This window comes from Corylus avellana, chromosome 5, assembly GCF_965113065.1.
Source record: "Corylus avellana chromosome 5, dhCorAvel1.hap1.2, whole genome shotgun sequence".
Classification (NCBI taxonomy): Eukaryota; Viridiplantae; Streptophyta; class Magnoliopsida; order Fagales; family Betulaceae; genus Corylus; species Corylus avellana.
The window spans coordinates 6,940,374-6,957,088 of NC_142494.1; the positions used below are offsets into that span (position 1 = coordinate 6,940,374).

A 16,715-nucleotide genomic window follows, 5' to 3' on the forward strand; every position below is an offset into this window, starting at 1 on the left:
ATAAATTTTGCATTTATAGACTCAACAATTCTAGGACTATGCGAAGGACAGTAAAACGTAAATCCCTTGAAGTTAACTGCATAGCCCATAAAAAATCCACTGGTTGTCCTTGGGTCTAATTTCTTCAGATTTGGATTGTAAATCCTCATTTCAGCAGGACAACCCCATATGTGTAAATGATTTAAACTTGGTTTCCACCCATTCCATAATTCAAAAGGTGTCTTAGGGATAGCCTTAAATGGAACCCTATTTAAAACATACATAGCAGTTTTTAAGGCCTCACTCCATAAAAATAAAGGGAGATCGAAATTATTAAGCATGCTCCTAACCATGTCCATAAGTGTGCGATTCCTTCTTTCCGCTACACCATTTTGTTTAGGTGTCCTAAGCATTGTGTATTGAGTCATAATACCTTCATCTTCAAGGAATTTCACAAATGGACCTATCATTTGTCCCTTTTCTGTGTACCTACCATAGTACTTTCCACCTCTATCAGATCTTACGATCTTGATTTTCTTTTCCTTTTGTTTATTTACTTCTACTTTATAGGTCTTAAAGCATTTATTGCTTCAGCCTTATCATTTAGAAGATAGAGATATATAAACCTTGTATGGTCATCAATGAAAGATATAAAATATCTTTGACCATTTAGGCAGGGAGTAGGAAAAGGCCCACATATATCTGTGTGTATGATCTCAAGAATCCCATAACTCCTTTTAGCACCTTTAGTGGTCTTGGTGGTTTGCTTTCCCTTTATGCAATCCACACAAGTACCAAGGTTTGTAAAGTCAAGAGTTTTTAAAACTCCATCATTCACTAATCTTTTGATTCTCTCTATGGAGATGTGTCCTAATCTCATGTGCCATAACAAAGTGGAGCTTTGATCCATTAGACTCTTTATGCCAACATCAGTATGCAATGATAAATAGTTGTTTTCAAAATTGGGATCTTGATCAATTTTGAATAAACCATCAATTTTTATTCCACCACCAATCAATTGTTCACCTTTAAAAATACTGAAAGTTGAATTGATAAACCAAAATCCAAAACCAACAACATCCAATTTGGAAACAGAAATTAAATTTTTAGAAAATTCTGGAATAAAAAATACATTTTCAAGATCTAAAACATATATATAGATTTCAAAATTATTCTTATAGTCCCAACAGCTTCTACTTGTGAGAACAGTTTATTTCCTGAATAGACATGTTGTTCATTGCTTGCTGGCTTCCTTGTTGTGAGAAAGCCCTGCATTGAGTTGACAATATGGATTGTAGAACCCGAATCAATCCACCATGTATTATTAGGAGCCTCAACAAAAAAAGATTCATGACACACTAGAGATATAAGATTACATTTTGGGGAAACTTCAGAAAGCCCCCCTAAACTTCCAACCGTTTTGAAAAAACCCTCATGAATTTTCAAAACTCTCACTTAGGCCCCCTGAATTTTGGTTTTCTCTCACTTTGGACCATTTTAACGTTAAAGTCAAACAATTTGACTTTTTATACCCATTTTGCCCTTCCCTAAAACTACGTCGTTTTGTGTCATAAAACTACAACACCTACCCAACCCAAAACGACGTAGTTTTAGGCATTAATTTTTATTTTTATTTTATTTTATTTTTTTTTAAAAAAAAAGCAAAATTAAAAAATATTAAAAAAAAAAAGAAAAAAAAAAGGGGGGAAATCGAGGGTGGCTGGAGCCACCCCTTGGCCGATCTGGGGGTGGTCGAACCACCCTGTTGGCCAAAAAAAAAAAAAGGGGGGGGGGGGGAGGGGGATGGGGTGCATTTGGGGGTGGTCGGACCACCCCAAATGCACCCCCCCCCCCATCCCCCCCTTTTTTTTTTTGGCCTTTTGGGGGTGGCCGGACCACCCCCATGGCCAAGGGGGTGGTCCGGCAACCCCCAGACCGGCCAGGGGGTGGCTGAAGCCACCCTATTGTTTTTTTTTTTTTTTTTTTTTTTTTTTGCTTTTAAAAAAAATAAAAATAAAAATTAATGCCTAAAACGACGTCGTTTTGGGCTGGGTAGGTGTTGTAATTTTAGGACACAAAACGACGTAGTTTTGGGGAAGGGTAAAATGGGTATAAAACATCCAAAACGACATAGTTTAATGTTAAAAGGGTCCAAAGTGAGAGAAAACCAAAGTTCAGTGGGCCTAAATGAGAATTTTGGAAATTCAGGGGGGGTTTTTCAAATTGGCTAGAAGTTCAGGGGGGTTTTCTGAAGTTTCCCCTTACCTTTTCTTTCGAGCCACTTTATATATTTTTGGCAATCTTTCTTCATATGCCCTTCTTTCTTGCAAAAGAAGCAAGTATCCTTCTTGCCATTTTTCTTGATTGGCACATTGTTCTCCTTCTTGAATTTTTGGGCATACTTGCCTCTCTTGGTCTTTCCCTTAGCATGAATAGCCATGTGAACACCTTCTAGCTTCTCATGTTTTAACCTCTCATCCTCTGAACACACATGGTCAAAAGTTCATTTACTGACCATTTATCTTTATGTGTGTTATAGGATATTTTAAAAGGAACATACTTAGAGGGGAGAAAGTTCAATATGAAATGAACCAAGAATGACTCAGATATATTAACCTCCAGGGACTTGAGTTGAGCTGCCATGTCCCTCATTTCCATAATTTGCTCACGCACACTTCTGGAATTATCAAAGGACTTGCTTGAGAGCTTCTTCATTAGGGTGCTGGCTACGGCCTTGTCGGAACTCACAAATTGTTCCTCAACTGCCTTAATGAATGCCTTAGCCTTAGTGCATTCAGAGATGGAACCCCTAATGCCCTTAGAGACATGAGATTTCATGAACATTAGAATTAAGCGATTAGATCGCTCCCACCGTTCATGTTTAGCAATCTCTTGTGGCATACTTTTCTCCGCGAGGGCGGGTGGTTCGTTCACATGGAGCGCCAAGTCAAGCTCCAAACACCCCAATGTAAAAAATAAATTTTCTTTCCAGTCAGTAAAATTGTTACCATTATGCATTGGAACATGAAAAGTTCCATCCATTAAAGCGGAAGGAATAGTTGTAATAACCAAAGAAAATACTTTAATGCTATGAAATAATTTTATTTAAATTAACCAATGTTAATTTAATAGTAAATTTCAATCTACCTGTGGGCAAAGGTTGCATCACGCATGAAATTTACTCTTTATTAATAAGACTAATAAATTTAGCATTAAAAATAAAATTTTCCGTACCTATGGGCTTAAGAGAAATTTTATTTTCAATGTTAAATTTACTATCTTATTCTAATTAAGTCATAAAAATAAAAACGTCCCCGTGAGGATTGGCAAATTAAATTTATGAATTAATTACAACATGATGTAATTTTCTTTATGAAGTTCACATATATAATCTTGATGCAATTATCATTATAAAATTGGGATACTGTGGCTCCCCTAAAATTATTATGATAATCACGACTTTATTAACATATAATAACTGTATAGATGCCAAAATAAAGTTTCCAAGAATAAAAGACAAAACCAACATGTCAGTGGGTAAATAGTATTTTTCCAAAGTACAACCGGATAGTGTCCTAGGTAAGTGAGGTTGCGCACAATGGCACACTTAAATCCCATGACTTGCCTTGCCAGAGCTTTCCGATTGCAATTTTGGATAGTATCATAAACATTTACTAACATATGTGGCTTAGTTAATTATTCTCAAGTCTAAGCATCAAACAATTTATTTAAACAATAAAAGAACAAATTTAATTTTAAGTCCACGCATTAAAGAAATAATAATTTCAATGCTAAACAATTTAAATGATAAGATATATTAAATTGCAATATGAAAGCATATGAAAATGCATGGCCTAGTGGTAGAATGCCTTAGGCCCCTTTTAACTTTGAGAGCCTAAGTTCTAATTCCATATGAGCCCAAAACTGTTTTCTCCTTTTTTTTTTTTTTTTTTAAACTGAATGGTTTATGGGGTTGTGCTTCCTTATTGGGCCAGCCTTTGGTTTCTATATTGGGTTAGCCCAATCGGGTTAGCCCACTTAATAAACCAATTTTTTTTTTTTAATTGAATTGGGCTTGGGTTAAAATGAAGCCATACCCAGTGGCCCAAAAACACTTGACCCGGTTCCTTATGGGTTAGAAACTCTACCCGGATCCTTAACTCCCGAACCTGGAAATCTCTAACCCTAGCCGCCGCCCCTTCCCCTTCCCCATGCACCACCGCCGCCGTTCCTCATGCTCAGGCCATCAAGGGCCAGCGCTCCGGCCAAATGACAAGCAGCCCCTGTAGGGCTATTGCCGTTCGTCCTTTATGGCGACCCCGGCGAAAAACAAAAAACCACCGCTTTTCCCTCACAACCGATCGTGATGGGTTGCCACTTGCTTCATGCGGCAGCCGTGCAAGGCCACCGCGCAACAGCCCCAGACGATGCCGGATAGCAGGACGTCGTGGCTCCGTCACCCATAGGCAGCCCGTACGAGGCTGCCGCTGCTTTGAGCCTTAGGCGGTCCTCATCGATCCGCCGCTCACTTTATGCGGCCAACGCCGCTACTTCCTTTATGCGTTGAAAACGCCGCTTGATGGCGGCTGGGCAGTGGGTCACGGACTAGGTTATGCATGGGCGTGGCCGTGGGTCTCTATTCCTGGGTTACCCATGGTGTCCGTGAGTTTCAGTGGTTTCTTGTACTCATGGCCATTGGTTTTAACAATGTAGAAATAGAATATTATTGAAACAAATATTAATAGTAGGCATATTCACATATTCTGGAGAGTTGCTTAAAAGAGAAAAAACAAATTCCCATGCCTTATTGCAATAGTGCGTGGACAAATAATATATAAAAAACTGAACGTTCACAACGACTATTGAAAAACAAATAACTTAAGGTTGAACAAATATTGCCTAGAGAAGGCTCTAATACCACATGTAATAATTCTATATATATTAAATGTTAATTAACAATAAAACTAGCAGCATAAATAATTTAATATATAAGTACCTCCGACCATTATTTTGCTTAAGCAGGTTGAAGAACAGCTTCACTGCCACCAAATCTAGAAAACTAAGAATATTGAGAGGTTCTTTTGACTTATGCCTACTAGTGAATGCTAATTGATGGAATACACAGACCTTATTTATAAGTAGGTGGGGGACCCTCAATTAGAGTTGTTACTTTAATTATTCCTCCCATCAAGGAATAAATATCAAATAAATAATCAATACAGATTATTTGATTCCACAAAGTAAAATCAATAATGAATTCAAATATTTGATTTCACATAATAAGATTTAATTGGAATAAATCACTGAACACCGTAATTATATATATATATATATATATATATATATATATATATATATTATAATCAATATATGTGACATAAGGGATATACCTTAAATGAAATTTCTTACAGATTGATGTTTGGATATATGGTGCCAAGAAATACATGAACATGTAAGATTATTTTCAATGAAAATATGTTTTCCCTCCATTTGAATTTTTTCAATTTTTTTCTCCATACTTGTTTTTAGAGTAATGCTATATAGGCGTTGTTTGGCAACTAACGTTCCCAAACCCAACGCTCCACGACACTGTTTGCCGTCAAATTTTAGCAGTCCTTATCTGCAAGGTTGCAGCACAAGGCTCCAGGAATGAAAGTCTACGACAAGCCATCTCCTGGTAGAATGACAAAAAAGGTGGGTGTTGATTTTAGTTGGCAAAATGTAAGGATAATATAGGAATTTCACTTGCTCCATTTTTTCAAACTGGCCTTCATGTCTTCCCTGTAGCCCATCTCGTCAAGCCTCCGTACCTGATGCATCTCGTCAACCCATTTATGAACAGTACATCGGAAATCCTCTCGTCGTTTGCCAAACAGACCCATAGTATATACTATACCACAGGTTGATATGGTAGTGTATATCAGCCCAATAAAATGGAGGTGCGATGGCGTATAGTATGCAGGACAGGGGCGAAGCTAAGATATTAGATGTGGAGGGACGAAATAAAAAAAATAAAAAATTAAGGGGGTAAAAATTTGATTTAAAAAGAATTTGATGTAATATTTTTGGGCTTAGCCCCTTTGTAATTCCACCCGTGTATGTAGCATTAATTCTGTTTTTAACATTGTCCCACATTGGAAAGGTAAAAAAAAAAATTAAATTGACTTTAGGGTAGACAGTCATGCTAGTGGTGTCACCCCGATTCTTGTAATTTTATACATAGAACAAGGTTTTGTTTTACCAAACTCTTTATTGGGTAATCTTTATAGAGCATACTCTCAGCCCACTATCATTTCACTATATTGACATGAAATTCTCAATTTACCCTTAAATCGATCTTAAAATGATGAAAAATTCAATAGTAAATTGGTAATACTACATATGATGGTGGGATGAGAATATGTTATTTAGACTTTCTCATCTTTATAAAATCAGGGGCCTCATTGCGTACAATATCATGCTTTAAGCTTCAACAACTTTTCATACTTTTTGGTTTTTCAAAACAAACGCCATTTGCTTGTATCCAACGCCTCATGTGTGCCACGACGTCGTTTGTACAAAATTAAATATATACCATTCAAATTTTTAACATGGGTGTCTTTTGTCTTTTGTGTTTCAAAACAAAAACATTGTATTCAAAATCCAAAATACTTATAAAAATGCAAAATCTGTATTCATTTTGATGTCACCAATTCAAGCAAAAAGTAGAAAGTACATTCCAAACCACATTTGTGTTTGGCAATGAGTTTTTTTTTTTTGAACATTCAAGCTTGATAATATTTTATAAATGGATCATTGGCAGAGTAATTGCTCTGTCAATAAAATGTTTCTGATACAAGATGGATACTCCTCTCTCCATACAACGAGTTTTGAGAGAATAAAGGACGAGAGAATTTATTAATGTGATATAAAGTAAAAATAAGTTTTGAATTTTTTTTTAGAGAAAAGTGAAGTGAAGAAAGTTATTTGTTAATGGGTAAAAAATGATGCCAACTGTTTTAGAAAATAATGGGAAGAACTCTTTGCCAAAGACAGTATGATGTTGATGAATCTCATACACTAATTATAGAGATGATGATTCTTCTTTCAAGGGGTGGAACCACGTTGGGCCTCGGGGGGACTCTGGACCCCCCAAGGCTCAAGGTGGTCCAAAAAAAAAAAGGTAAAGCCTACTTAACGGCTTCAAACTATCATTTTAACGACAATTTACCCTCAAACTATCAATTGCGACAATTTATCTCATAAACTACCAAAACAATAACAATGTACCATTCGATGCTAGCAAAATGGCAAATTACCCCTATAAAAATTTCAATAAGACAAAAATACCCTTAAAATTTTGAAAAATAAATAAATTTTAATATTTTTGTTTTTGTTTTAGTTAGGGTAATTTCATCATTTTGTTAAAATTGGAGGTATATTGTCATTGTTTTAGTAGTTTGGGGGGTAAATTACCATAATTAATAGTTTGAGGGGTAAATTATCATTAGGGTGGTAGTTTGAGGTGGTTAAGTAGACTTTACCAAAAAAAAAATTTTATAAAATTATAAAATTCCTATAAAGTTTAACTTTTGACCCCCCAAATCAATTTTCTTTTAGAATTTTGCCCCCGCCACCCCCCCCCCCCCCCCCCCCCCCCCCCAAACACAAATCTCGAGTTCCGCGGGAACTTCATCAATCATCCTCAATTATCTTGGAGCAAAAAGTTGATGTATGTTTATTTATTTATTTAAAATTATTCTCTTATTTTCCCATTACAATCGAAACACTAAAAACAAAGAAAGTGAATAAATAAACCATGAAAAAATTGAAAAAATAAAAATAAAAACAATGAAAAAGAAAAGAGCCTTGTACAGAAGATTTCTCTCCCAAGCTTCCTCAAGAAACAAAGCTTAAACCCTATTCCAGTCCACTAAAGCCCTTCTCTGTTTCTGAAATACAAGCACAAACCGAAAATGAAAAAGCTTCACTGCATGAGCAAAATCATTCCCTCTCTGCCTCAAAACCCCCCAAGAAGTTCTATAACTTTTGCTTCTCTCTTCTCTACCAAGACCCAGAACCCACCTTCTTCTTCTTCGTCTTCCACTTCTCTCTACAACCGAATCCAAATCATCCAAAACCCGAACGTCTCAGTCATTCCAGTGCTCGAGCAATGGGTCAATGAGCAACGACCCGTCAACCAGCAGGAAATCCGATCACTGGTTCGAATCATGAAGGACTTCAGGCGCTTCAATCACGCGCTCGAGGTACATTTTTCTCTCACCCCATTTCTTATTTCCTTTTCTTTTCTTGGGAAACTGAAGAATGATTCATTCAATGGATTCACACGCATTTCGTTTCACTCCACATCGCATTGCATAGATTATTTCTTGTAACTTGTTCGTGCTTAATTTAGTTATTTAAAGCAATCTTTACTTTTTTCTAACCCAGATCATTTTGTTGTTTTTCAGAAAATATGAACTTTATTATTGTATGAGAATGTAAATTTTGCGTATATTTCTGGTTCTAACTGTGGAAGTCTTTTTCATTAGTTTGCATTTCGTATACGGAATTTGTTCCTGAGTAATTTGTCGATTCACTTGTTTTCATATTATGACAAATTATATTTTATCCAAATAACGGCTGAAATTGAAAGAAAATTGTGATTTCAATCATTAGCCAGACAATCGGCTAGGGACCACGCTTCGCGAAGGTCATTAGTTTGAATCCTTCTCCCCCTCTTGTGTGGACATGTCAAACAAAAAAAAAAAAAAGGTATCTGACAAACCGTTATAAAAGTAATTCTGCTTTTGACCCAAGTGTTGGCTGGTCAAGCCTTGGGATTTTTCTTAGCTCACATATGTCATTACTTGAAAATATTTGAAGTGATTTCACAGTATGTTGGGGCAATTTTGGCACTTTACCATGACAAAATGGTTGAATTGCCCCCTCTAGCTATTTTTCTTCTGATGGTTGATTTTTTCCTGAATCCTAACCCCTACATGTTAATACTGCCAGTCCCTAATTTCTCTATGTCTCTTTCATGTCATTCAGATATCTCAGTGGATGACTGATCGTAGATATTTCGAACTATCACCAGTTGATGTTGCGCTTAGGATTGAATTAATTCACAGAGTTCGTGGACTAGAGCATGCTGAATATTACTTTAATAATATATCAAACAATCTGAAAACGGATAGGATATATGGTGCTCTTCTCAGTGGCTACGTTCGAGAGAAATCCGTTGAGAAAGCTGAAGCCATTATGGAAATAATGAGAGAGATGGATATGGCAGCATCATCATTTCCTTACAACATGTTGATTAACCTTTACTCTCAAACTGGAGAACACGATAAAATCGACATGTTGATGCAAGAGATGGAAAGGAAGGGAATACCTCAAGATAAGTACACATTGCTAAACCGAATGGCTGCTTACATTGCAGTATTTGACATTTCTGGGATGGAAAGGATTTTAAATAGGATGGAGGAGGATAAGAACTGTTTTGTTAGTTGGAAAGTGTATTCCATGGCAGCAAGTGAGTGTCTGAAAGTTGGGTTGATTGAAAAGGCTCTTGTGATGCTGAAAAAAATGGAGGAAAACATGCCCCTTCTGTGGAGGAAACTGGCATTAAAGTTTCTTCTTACTCATTATGCAAACACTGGCCTTAAGAAGGAGCTTTACAGAGTCTGGAATACGTACAAGCCATCAAAAGAACAAATAGATGGACCAATAGATAAACAATATGCCTGCATGGTTTCATCTCTTGCAAAGCTGGGTGATATTGAGGGGGCTGAGAAGATCTTTCAGGAGTGGGAGACCCGATGCACCTTGTATGACTTTCAGGTATTGAATAGCCTTCTTGCTGCTTACTGCAAAAACGGTCTCTTCGATAAGGCAGAATCAGTTGTAGAGAAGGCTGTAGAAGGAAGAACACCTTATGCCAGTACATGGGCTGTGTTAGCTGTAGGTTACATGGAGGATAAGAATATGCCCAAGGCAATTGAGATGTTGAAGAAGGCACTGTTGGTTGGAAGACAAGGTTGGCGACCAAATTCTATTACTTTGTCCAACTGTCTCGATTACTTAGAAGAGCAAGGGGATATTGAAGGAATGGAAGAATTCTTAAGACTTTTAAAGAACTCGGGCCCTTTGAGCAGGGATATGTATCATAGTTTGCTGCGGACATGTGTCAGAAATGGAAAATCAGTTTCTGAGTTTCTTGATCAGATGAAAATTGATGGCTTCACTGCTGATGAGGAAACAGAGAAGATCCTTGAAAACTTCAAGGAACTCTAGCAATGGGTGGGCCTAAGAGGTTATAGCTGGTTCAAGAGACCTCAAAATTCCTGTATGCCATGCCATCAATATACAATTTTGGTTTCCCTCTTTCTTTTCACCATGGCCTTTTGATGGCTTGATCTCACATCTGCATTGCGAAATCATTGGTGTATGTTTTGAAATGAATTGAAACTTTTATGTGACAGCTGAGATGAGGTATTGACTCTCAGATTTTGAATCTGTTTATTATCCATCTCAATTCCTAGCATCTCAAAGCATTTATCTGTGATCTGATAAAACTATAAAGCTGTGTTGTATGTTGAGTTTGGTCTGTGCTTAATAAATAAGCTTTTTACTTCCTTAATATACTGCAGGAGTTCTACCTGTTGCAGGATAATGGTGTCTCTAAATTCTGACTGGGTGTTCCTTTAGGACAGGCCTGAGCAGAATAGAGGATACTGAAATAGAAGCAGGAATATAGAGCCTCAGCCATAAAGGTCATAATTGAACTTTAGGTTAAGCATCCGATGAGGTTGATGTTGCAAGTTTTGACTATATTTTGTAGCATTGCTTTTATTTAGTTTACTGATTCCATTCTGATGATCCAATCCTTTCTCTATAATGAAAACACCAATTTTCTACTAAAAGGTTTAAATAATTTTCGTTGCTTAGATTAGTGTTTGTTCTTCTTGAGGCCATGTGTTGGGTCTGTGCAACAAGAGGCATCAACAGGGTTCTATAACCCCCAACATGTTGGTTCTGTCTAACAGCAGCTGATATTAGATGATACAGTCATTTGGCTTGACCAAATACTTCTAGACAAAAGGAAATTTTTATAGGATGTTATTGCAAAATAATTATTATGTAGTAATGTTTTGATTTTAATCCCTTTAATCAGAGTTTTTCTCTGAATTGGAAATAAGGTGGGATAGAGGGAATTCTTTCAACCAGTGTATTAAATTGACTAATATCCTTTCTTAGAACATATGATTTCTAGATATATTTTTAAAAATACATTTAAGAATCACGTACTTGAAAAATAAATGTTAGTTTACATTGACAATGTCACTGGTTGTAAAGACAGATATCAATTTAGTAGATTGGGTCTCAGTTTAATTTTATCCACCCAAGTTGCGAAAAACTTCGTTCAGTTTATATGGTCCAAAATCAAAACTACTCAAAATCTTTCAATTTGTCGACCATTGGAAATATTTCACCAGATTCCACTAAATTTTGAAACACATATGAATTAAGAAATTTTAAAAACACAAAAAGCAAAAGAGCAAATACATTAAATATTCATGTCTCATCTTTTGAAAAATTTTCCCAAATGTTTGAGAATAGGATCCTCTTCAGTCTAATATGAATTGGAGAATATCCAATTAATGGCCAGGATCTCTTTAGACGCCACCCCCAGCCCCAATTGGGGTGGTCTAGCCACCCCCAATAGGTAGCCAGCCACCCCTTAGTTTTTTATAATATATATATATATATTATTAATTAGATAGATGTCCTATTTATATTCTCAGGATCTCTATATCTCAATAGAGAGATTCTGACCAGTAACTATATATTCTCCGGTCCAATATGGATCGGAGAATATCCTATTCCAAATGTTTGGATGAAATCTCCAAACCCTCAACCAAACATTCTCCCTTTGAAAATTTCGTTCTAGTTTCCTCTAGCAGAATTTAAAACCCCAAGATTGGGCTTGCCCTCCCTCTTGTTCAAGCGGTGAAGTCCATACTAATTTTAAGGGCCTCACAAAAATAGCCCATTAAAACCCTTAAACCCCAAAAACCCTCCCATGCCTATCTACTGGATTTCATCTCTCTCGCTCTCTCTCCGAAATGAAGCTTCTTCGCTCAAATCCATGGCGTGGCTATGAAATTTCGAGGGTTTTCAGTGCTGTCTTCTACTCCACCGGAAACCTGGCCAGGAATCCACCCCCAGTAGACGCTCTCCACCGTCGGATTTGGCGGGCCGGAGATCCTAGGGTTCCGATCATTCGAGTCATCGACCAGTGGCTCGAGGAAGGAAGACATATCGAGGAATCCGACCTCTTTAGAACAATGAAGCAGCTTCGCAGATACCGTCGTTACAAGCACGCTCTAGAGGTTTCATTTCCCATAATATATATACATATATTTTGCGTATGTGTATGTATATGCATGTGTAGATGTATCTGTGTATGTCTATTTTATGTATATGGGTATTTACGGGAGTGCATTTTGGCTAATGGAAGAAATAAGTATTCAGGTATATATGCATGTGCATTTGTAAGTTAACCTAAAATTGAATTTGAAATGTCATTCCTTATTACCACTCTCACCACCACCCTCATCATTTGCACCAGTGTTACTATAACCCTATCGTCATTGCAAATTTTCAAGCATTGTTTTCATTGCAATTACTACTAACTTTTACATGGCCATCTACGTTTAACCAAATGCAGCTTTTGATATTTTATTTTTTTATTATTTTTATGTAATGCTGTGCAAGTTCTTAAAAGTTGAAGATATGGAACACTAAAATAGTTGGGATAAGTTTGGGTGATGTTATTGGGACCAGGAGGCCTAAAGTTGAGTGGTGGAGATTGGTTTGGTTTGCTTTAGCCATACCTAAACAAGCTTTCATTATTTGGCTTGTTTTCTGCAAGGGTCTTATAACTGGTGAGAAGTTGCAGGGTTGGGGCATGGGTGGTGATGTTTCTTGTGTTTTTTGTCGTGGCTATATTGAATCTGCTGATCATCTATTTTTTGGCTGTTTTTTTAGTACCCCGCTGTGGAAGACTCTTATGAGTAAGGGGTTGATTCCTGATCCCCCTATTGATTGGTCAGATATTGTTTGTTTCGGTATCAGTAACTGGAAAAGTGATCATTTGAGAGCTAATCTTTGGTGCTGCTGTCTATCATCTTTGGTGGCACAGGCATGGTATAAAACATGGAAAAACCCTGAGAATGGACGAACAAATCTTGTGTACTGTGGTATGGGACATCAAGCACCGCATCAGTTGGAAGGGGAGGTTTAAAAAGTCTGATTTGAAATGTGCCCTTTGTGAAAGTTGGGGTATTGGTTTTGATATTCTTCATTAGTTGCAGACTTGATTTTTTGTTGTCTGCTATAGTGTTTTGTCAGTGTTGTGGCTAGAGTTATGGGTGTTTTTGCTGTGTAGGAGCTGGGGTGTTTGTTTTCTGTTGGTTTCTAGCTCACTGCTAGAGTGTGGTTGTAATTTTTTGTTGTGATTAATGAAAATAAATCATTCATCCAAAAAAAAAAAAAAAAAAAAGTTTGGGTGATGTTGTTGACTTCATTGCAATAACTGGCAAAAGCTGAACCTAGGGAAATAATGCATTGGTGTCAAACCAACAGTTTCAATAAAAAAATTGAACAAAAAAAATTACATAGAAGAACTGTGATATATAAGTTAATGCATCTCTCAAGTCATATTATGACATTAACACCAACTTCTTTCATAGGTCCATAAAAAATTTGTGCATGGTTAACTTTCTTTTTCTATCAATTTATTTCCACCAATGCCCACATGATTGCTGGTGTTGCTTCTCTACTCAATAACTTATATTTCCGCTACTTGAAACATTGAGTTACATTAATGTTGGTTAGTACATATCTTTATAGCTTTAATACTGATAGTTGAAACTTGGTTTCCCGTATGCTATTTTGGCTGCAGTTAATTGAGGAAGTCCTTCTGAGAACCTGTATGTCAAAGTGATTTTCTGCTCAAGTTATCGTAGTTTGGCATGATGTGACTGTAATCTTTGTATTGATGCTTTGGGATCTTGTTTTGTGTCAGATATGTGAATGGTTGAGTGACCAAACGAACCATGGCCGACCCCCTGGAGACATTGCAATTCAGTTAGATTTGATCTCAAAAGTTCATGGCCTGGAAGAAGCAGAGAAGTATTTTGGTAGCATCCCAGACAGTTCGAGAATCCTACAGGTATATGGAGCTCTTTTAAACTGCTATGCTGAACATAAGTCTCTGGATAAAGCAGAAGCTACCATGCAGAAGATGAGGGAGCTAGATTTTCTGAAATCATCTCTGTCTTATAATGTTATGTTAAGCCTATATTCTCGGATAGGTAAAACTGAGAAACTAGACATTCTAACGCAAGAGATGGAAGAGAAGGGCATTGAGTGGGATACGTTCACATTTAACATCAGGTTGAATGCTTATGCTGCCACCTCTGACATAGAGGGAATGGAGAAGCTTCTAGTGAAGATGGAAGCTGATCCTGTAATCACCATCGACTGGAATGCTTATGTTGTTGCAGCAAATGGGTATTTGAAAGCTGGTCTGCATGGAAAGACTTTGGAAATGGTGAAGAAAGCAGAGCAGCACGTTAGCAGTAAATCAAGGAGGTCTGCTTATGAAATCTTCCTTACTCTGTACACTGCTATTCAGAATAAAGACGAGGTGTTTCGAATGTGGGATTTCTACAGAAATATGGGGAAAGTCTTGAATTCAGGTTATATTTGTATGATAAGCTCGTTAGTGAAGCTGGATGACATTGAAGGTGCCAAGAAGATCTTTGAGGAGTGGGAATCTGGGGATACATTCTTCGACATACGGGTTCCACGCGTGCTGATCACTGGTTATTGCAAGAAGGGTCTTTTGGAAGAGGCTGAAGCATATATAAACAGACTTGTAGAGAGTGGGAGGGAGCTGGACTCGATCATGTGGGAACGAATGGCAACTGGATATCGTGCACACGGGGAGATGGAAAAGGCGGTGGTGACACTTAAGAAAGCATTCTTGGCAGGTGGAGCAAGATGGCGGCCCAACCGTTATATTTTGGGTTCATGTCTGGAGTACTTGAAAGAGCAGGGGAACGTGGAAGGGTCAGAGGAGATCTTGAGGTTACTTAGAGATCATTGTCATTTATCAACAGATATAGATGAAAGATTACTAAAATACATTAGCAGTGAAAACCCAGGTTCCAGAGCCTCTGATTATTTGAAAGGAGATGGTCAGGTGGAAGGGGATGATCAGGATGTAGATGGTGAGACTCTGGGGGGTAATGGTGTAACTAATGGACCTCAAGTCTGATGGCAGCAGCTGAATTATTTGTAAAGCTATGGGAAGTATTTAATTGAATTGCCATTAAATGTTGAATTACCTAATCTATAGCGTTTCATATGGCATGATTCACCTCGTGGCTGCTAGTTTAGATTTACTAATTATGCGTTTTGCAAAATGGAGTTTACCTCCCTATAATTTTCTCTCATTTTTGTCCCTCTTGACCTAAAATTAGGTTGACTATTCGTGTTCGCATGTCGGGTGCAGGTTGTCTCAAAGCATGGAAATAAGACTAAATATGTCAATCTTAACTCGGCCTATTTAATTAAAGACATAATTTTTCTCCAAACTGGGTTGGAGGAACTTCCTTCAACTCAGTCTATAAAAATGACTTGTGTCTTTTTTTCTAATAACATGTGAGATGCATATAAGTTTTTAATATTATTTATTCCAACTTTGTTCCCGTTATTAAAAAATCATGTGCATCTCATATGTTCAAATGATACATGTCATTTTTATAGACTGGGTTGGAAGAACTTTGGAAGAAAACTTTGTCCTTTAATTAAACAAGTAAGATCCCTTAATCTTAACTTGCTAATTTCGTGTTGAGTTTGTGTTGGATTCGTGGGTTGTGTCAAACATTACTAACCTTAAATGTCCCGTGTCGAAGCATGGGTACGAGACTATATAAGTTAAGCTTAACTCATTTAATTTAACATGTCAAACATCTCAATCTTAATCCACTAATTTTGTGTTGAGTTTGTGCTAATTTTGCCGGTCATATCAAATTGTGGCCCTACGTGAAACTTATTCTCATTCCATTATTTGTCATTTCTTTATATAAGCAGTATACGAACCCCATATTTTGACTGCAAGCCCATACAGTTCATTTCCTTCCTTTGAGTGATGAGCATTGTAGGAGAAGGCCTTTTTTTAATTTTTTAATTTTTAATTTTTATTTATTAATATAGGAGGAGAAGGCCCTAATCTTCTGCTTTGAAGTATCTCTCCTCTTTTTAGTTGCTATATAGCATCTCATTGGCATCCAATGAGACTTTTCCCTTTTTTTTTTCTTTTTTTTTCAAATCAAATAAGGAAAATGGTACAAAGGGGGATTTTCATATTAGTTGTTACACTACAACTAATAGCCATGGAAGTCATCACACCTTTTCACAACCAAGAGAAAACTGACTTTTTTTTTTCCTCATTATATATCAAACCATAATCTAAAAACCGTAAGTGACAGATAAGAGAGAGAATTGCATTTTTTAAAAAAATTTAAAAACTCTGCCATATCAATTTGAAATTTTTTTTAAGTTCATCTATTTGGCTCCCTAGCACTTCTCCAAACCATAAGCTTTACAATGAATAAAAATAATAAAATCAACAAGCAGCGGCGTTTAAGCTTTACAGTGTTGAACTAAAAGCTCCTCTT

General features: G+C 36.9%; 2 protein-coding genes and 1 pseudogene across 7 annotated transcripts; 2 read left to right on the top strand and 1 right to left on the bottom strand.

The window, feature by feature from the left end:
- Positions 1–1,213: 1,213 nt before the first annotated feature.
- LOC148585317 (uncharacterized) lies at positions 1,214–3,021 on the bottom strand (annotated as a pseudogene).
- Positions 3,022–7,821: 4,800 nt separating this feature from the next.
- On the top strand, positions 7,822–10,483 carry LOC132182463 (pentatricopeptide repeat-containing protein At2g20710, mitochondrial). The gene is made up of 2 exons (XM_059595716.2): positions 7,822–8,225; positions 9,013–10,483. The coding sequence occupies exons 1-2, from the start codon at positions 7,935–7,937 to the stop codon at positions 10,255–10,257; spliced, it is 1,536 nt and encodes a 511-aa protein (XP_059451699.2). The 5' UTR covers positions 7,822–7,934; the 3' UTR covers positions 10,258–10,483.
- A 1,558-nt stretch (positions 10,484–12,041) lies between these two features.
- LOC132180591 (Tetratricopeptide repeat (TPR)-like superfamily protein) lies at positions 12,042–15,412 on the top strand. 6 transcript variants are annotated; one of them, XM_059593470.1, is made up of 2 exons: positions 12,042–12,356; positions 14,054–15,412. In XM_059593470.1, exons 1-2 carry the CDS (start codon positions 12,090–12,092, stop codon positions 15,308–15,310), a joined length of 1,524 nt encoding a protein of 507 aa, XP_059449453.1. In that variant the 5' UTR covers positions 12,042–12,089; the 3' UTR covers positions 15,311–15,412. The 6 variants fall into 6 exon arrangements, 5 of the variants coding, with proteins under 5 accessions (XP_059449453.1, XP_059449457.1, XP_059449454.1 ...); XM_059593474.2 differs by having other exon boundaries at positions 12,274–12,356; positions 13,931–15,412; XM_059593471.2 differs by having other exon boundaries at positions 12,276–12,356; positions 13,015–15,412.
- The last annotated feature ends 1,303 nt before the right edge of the window (positions 15,413–16,715 follow it).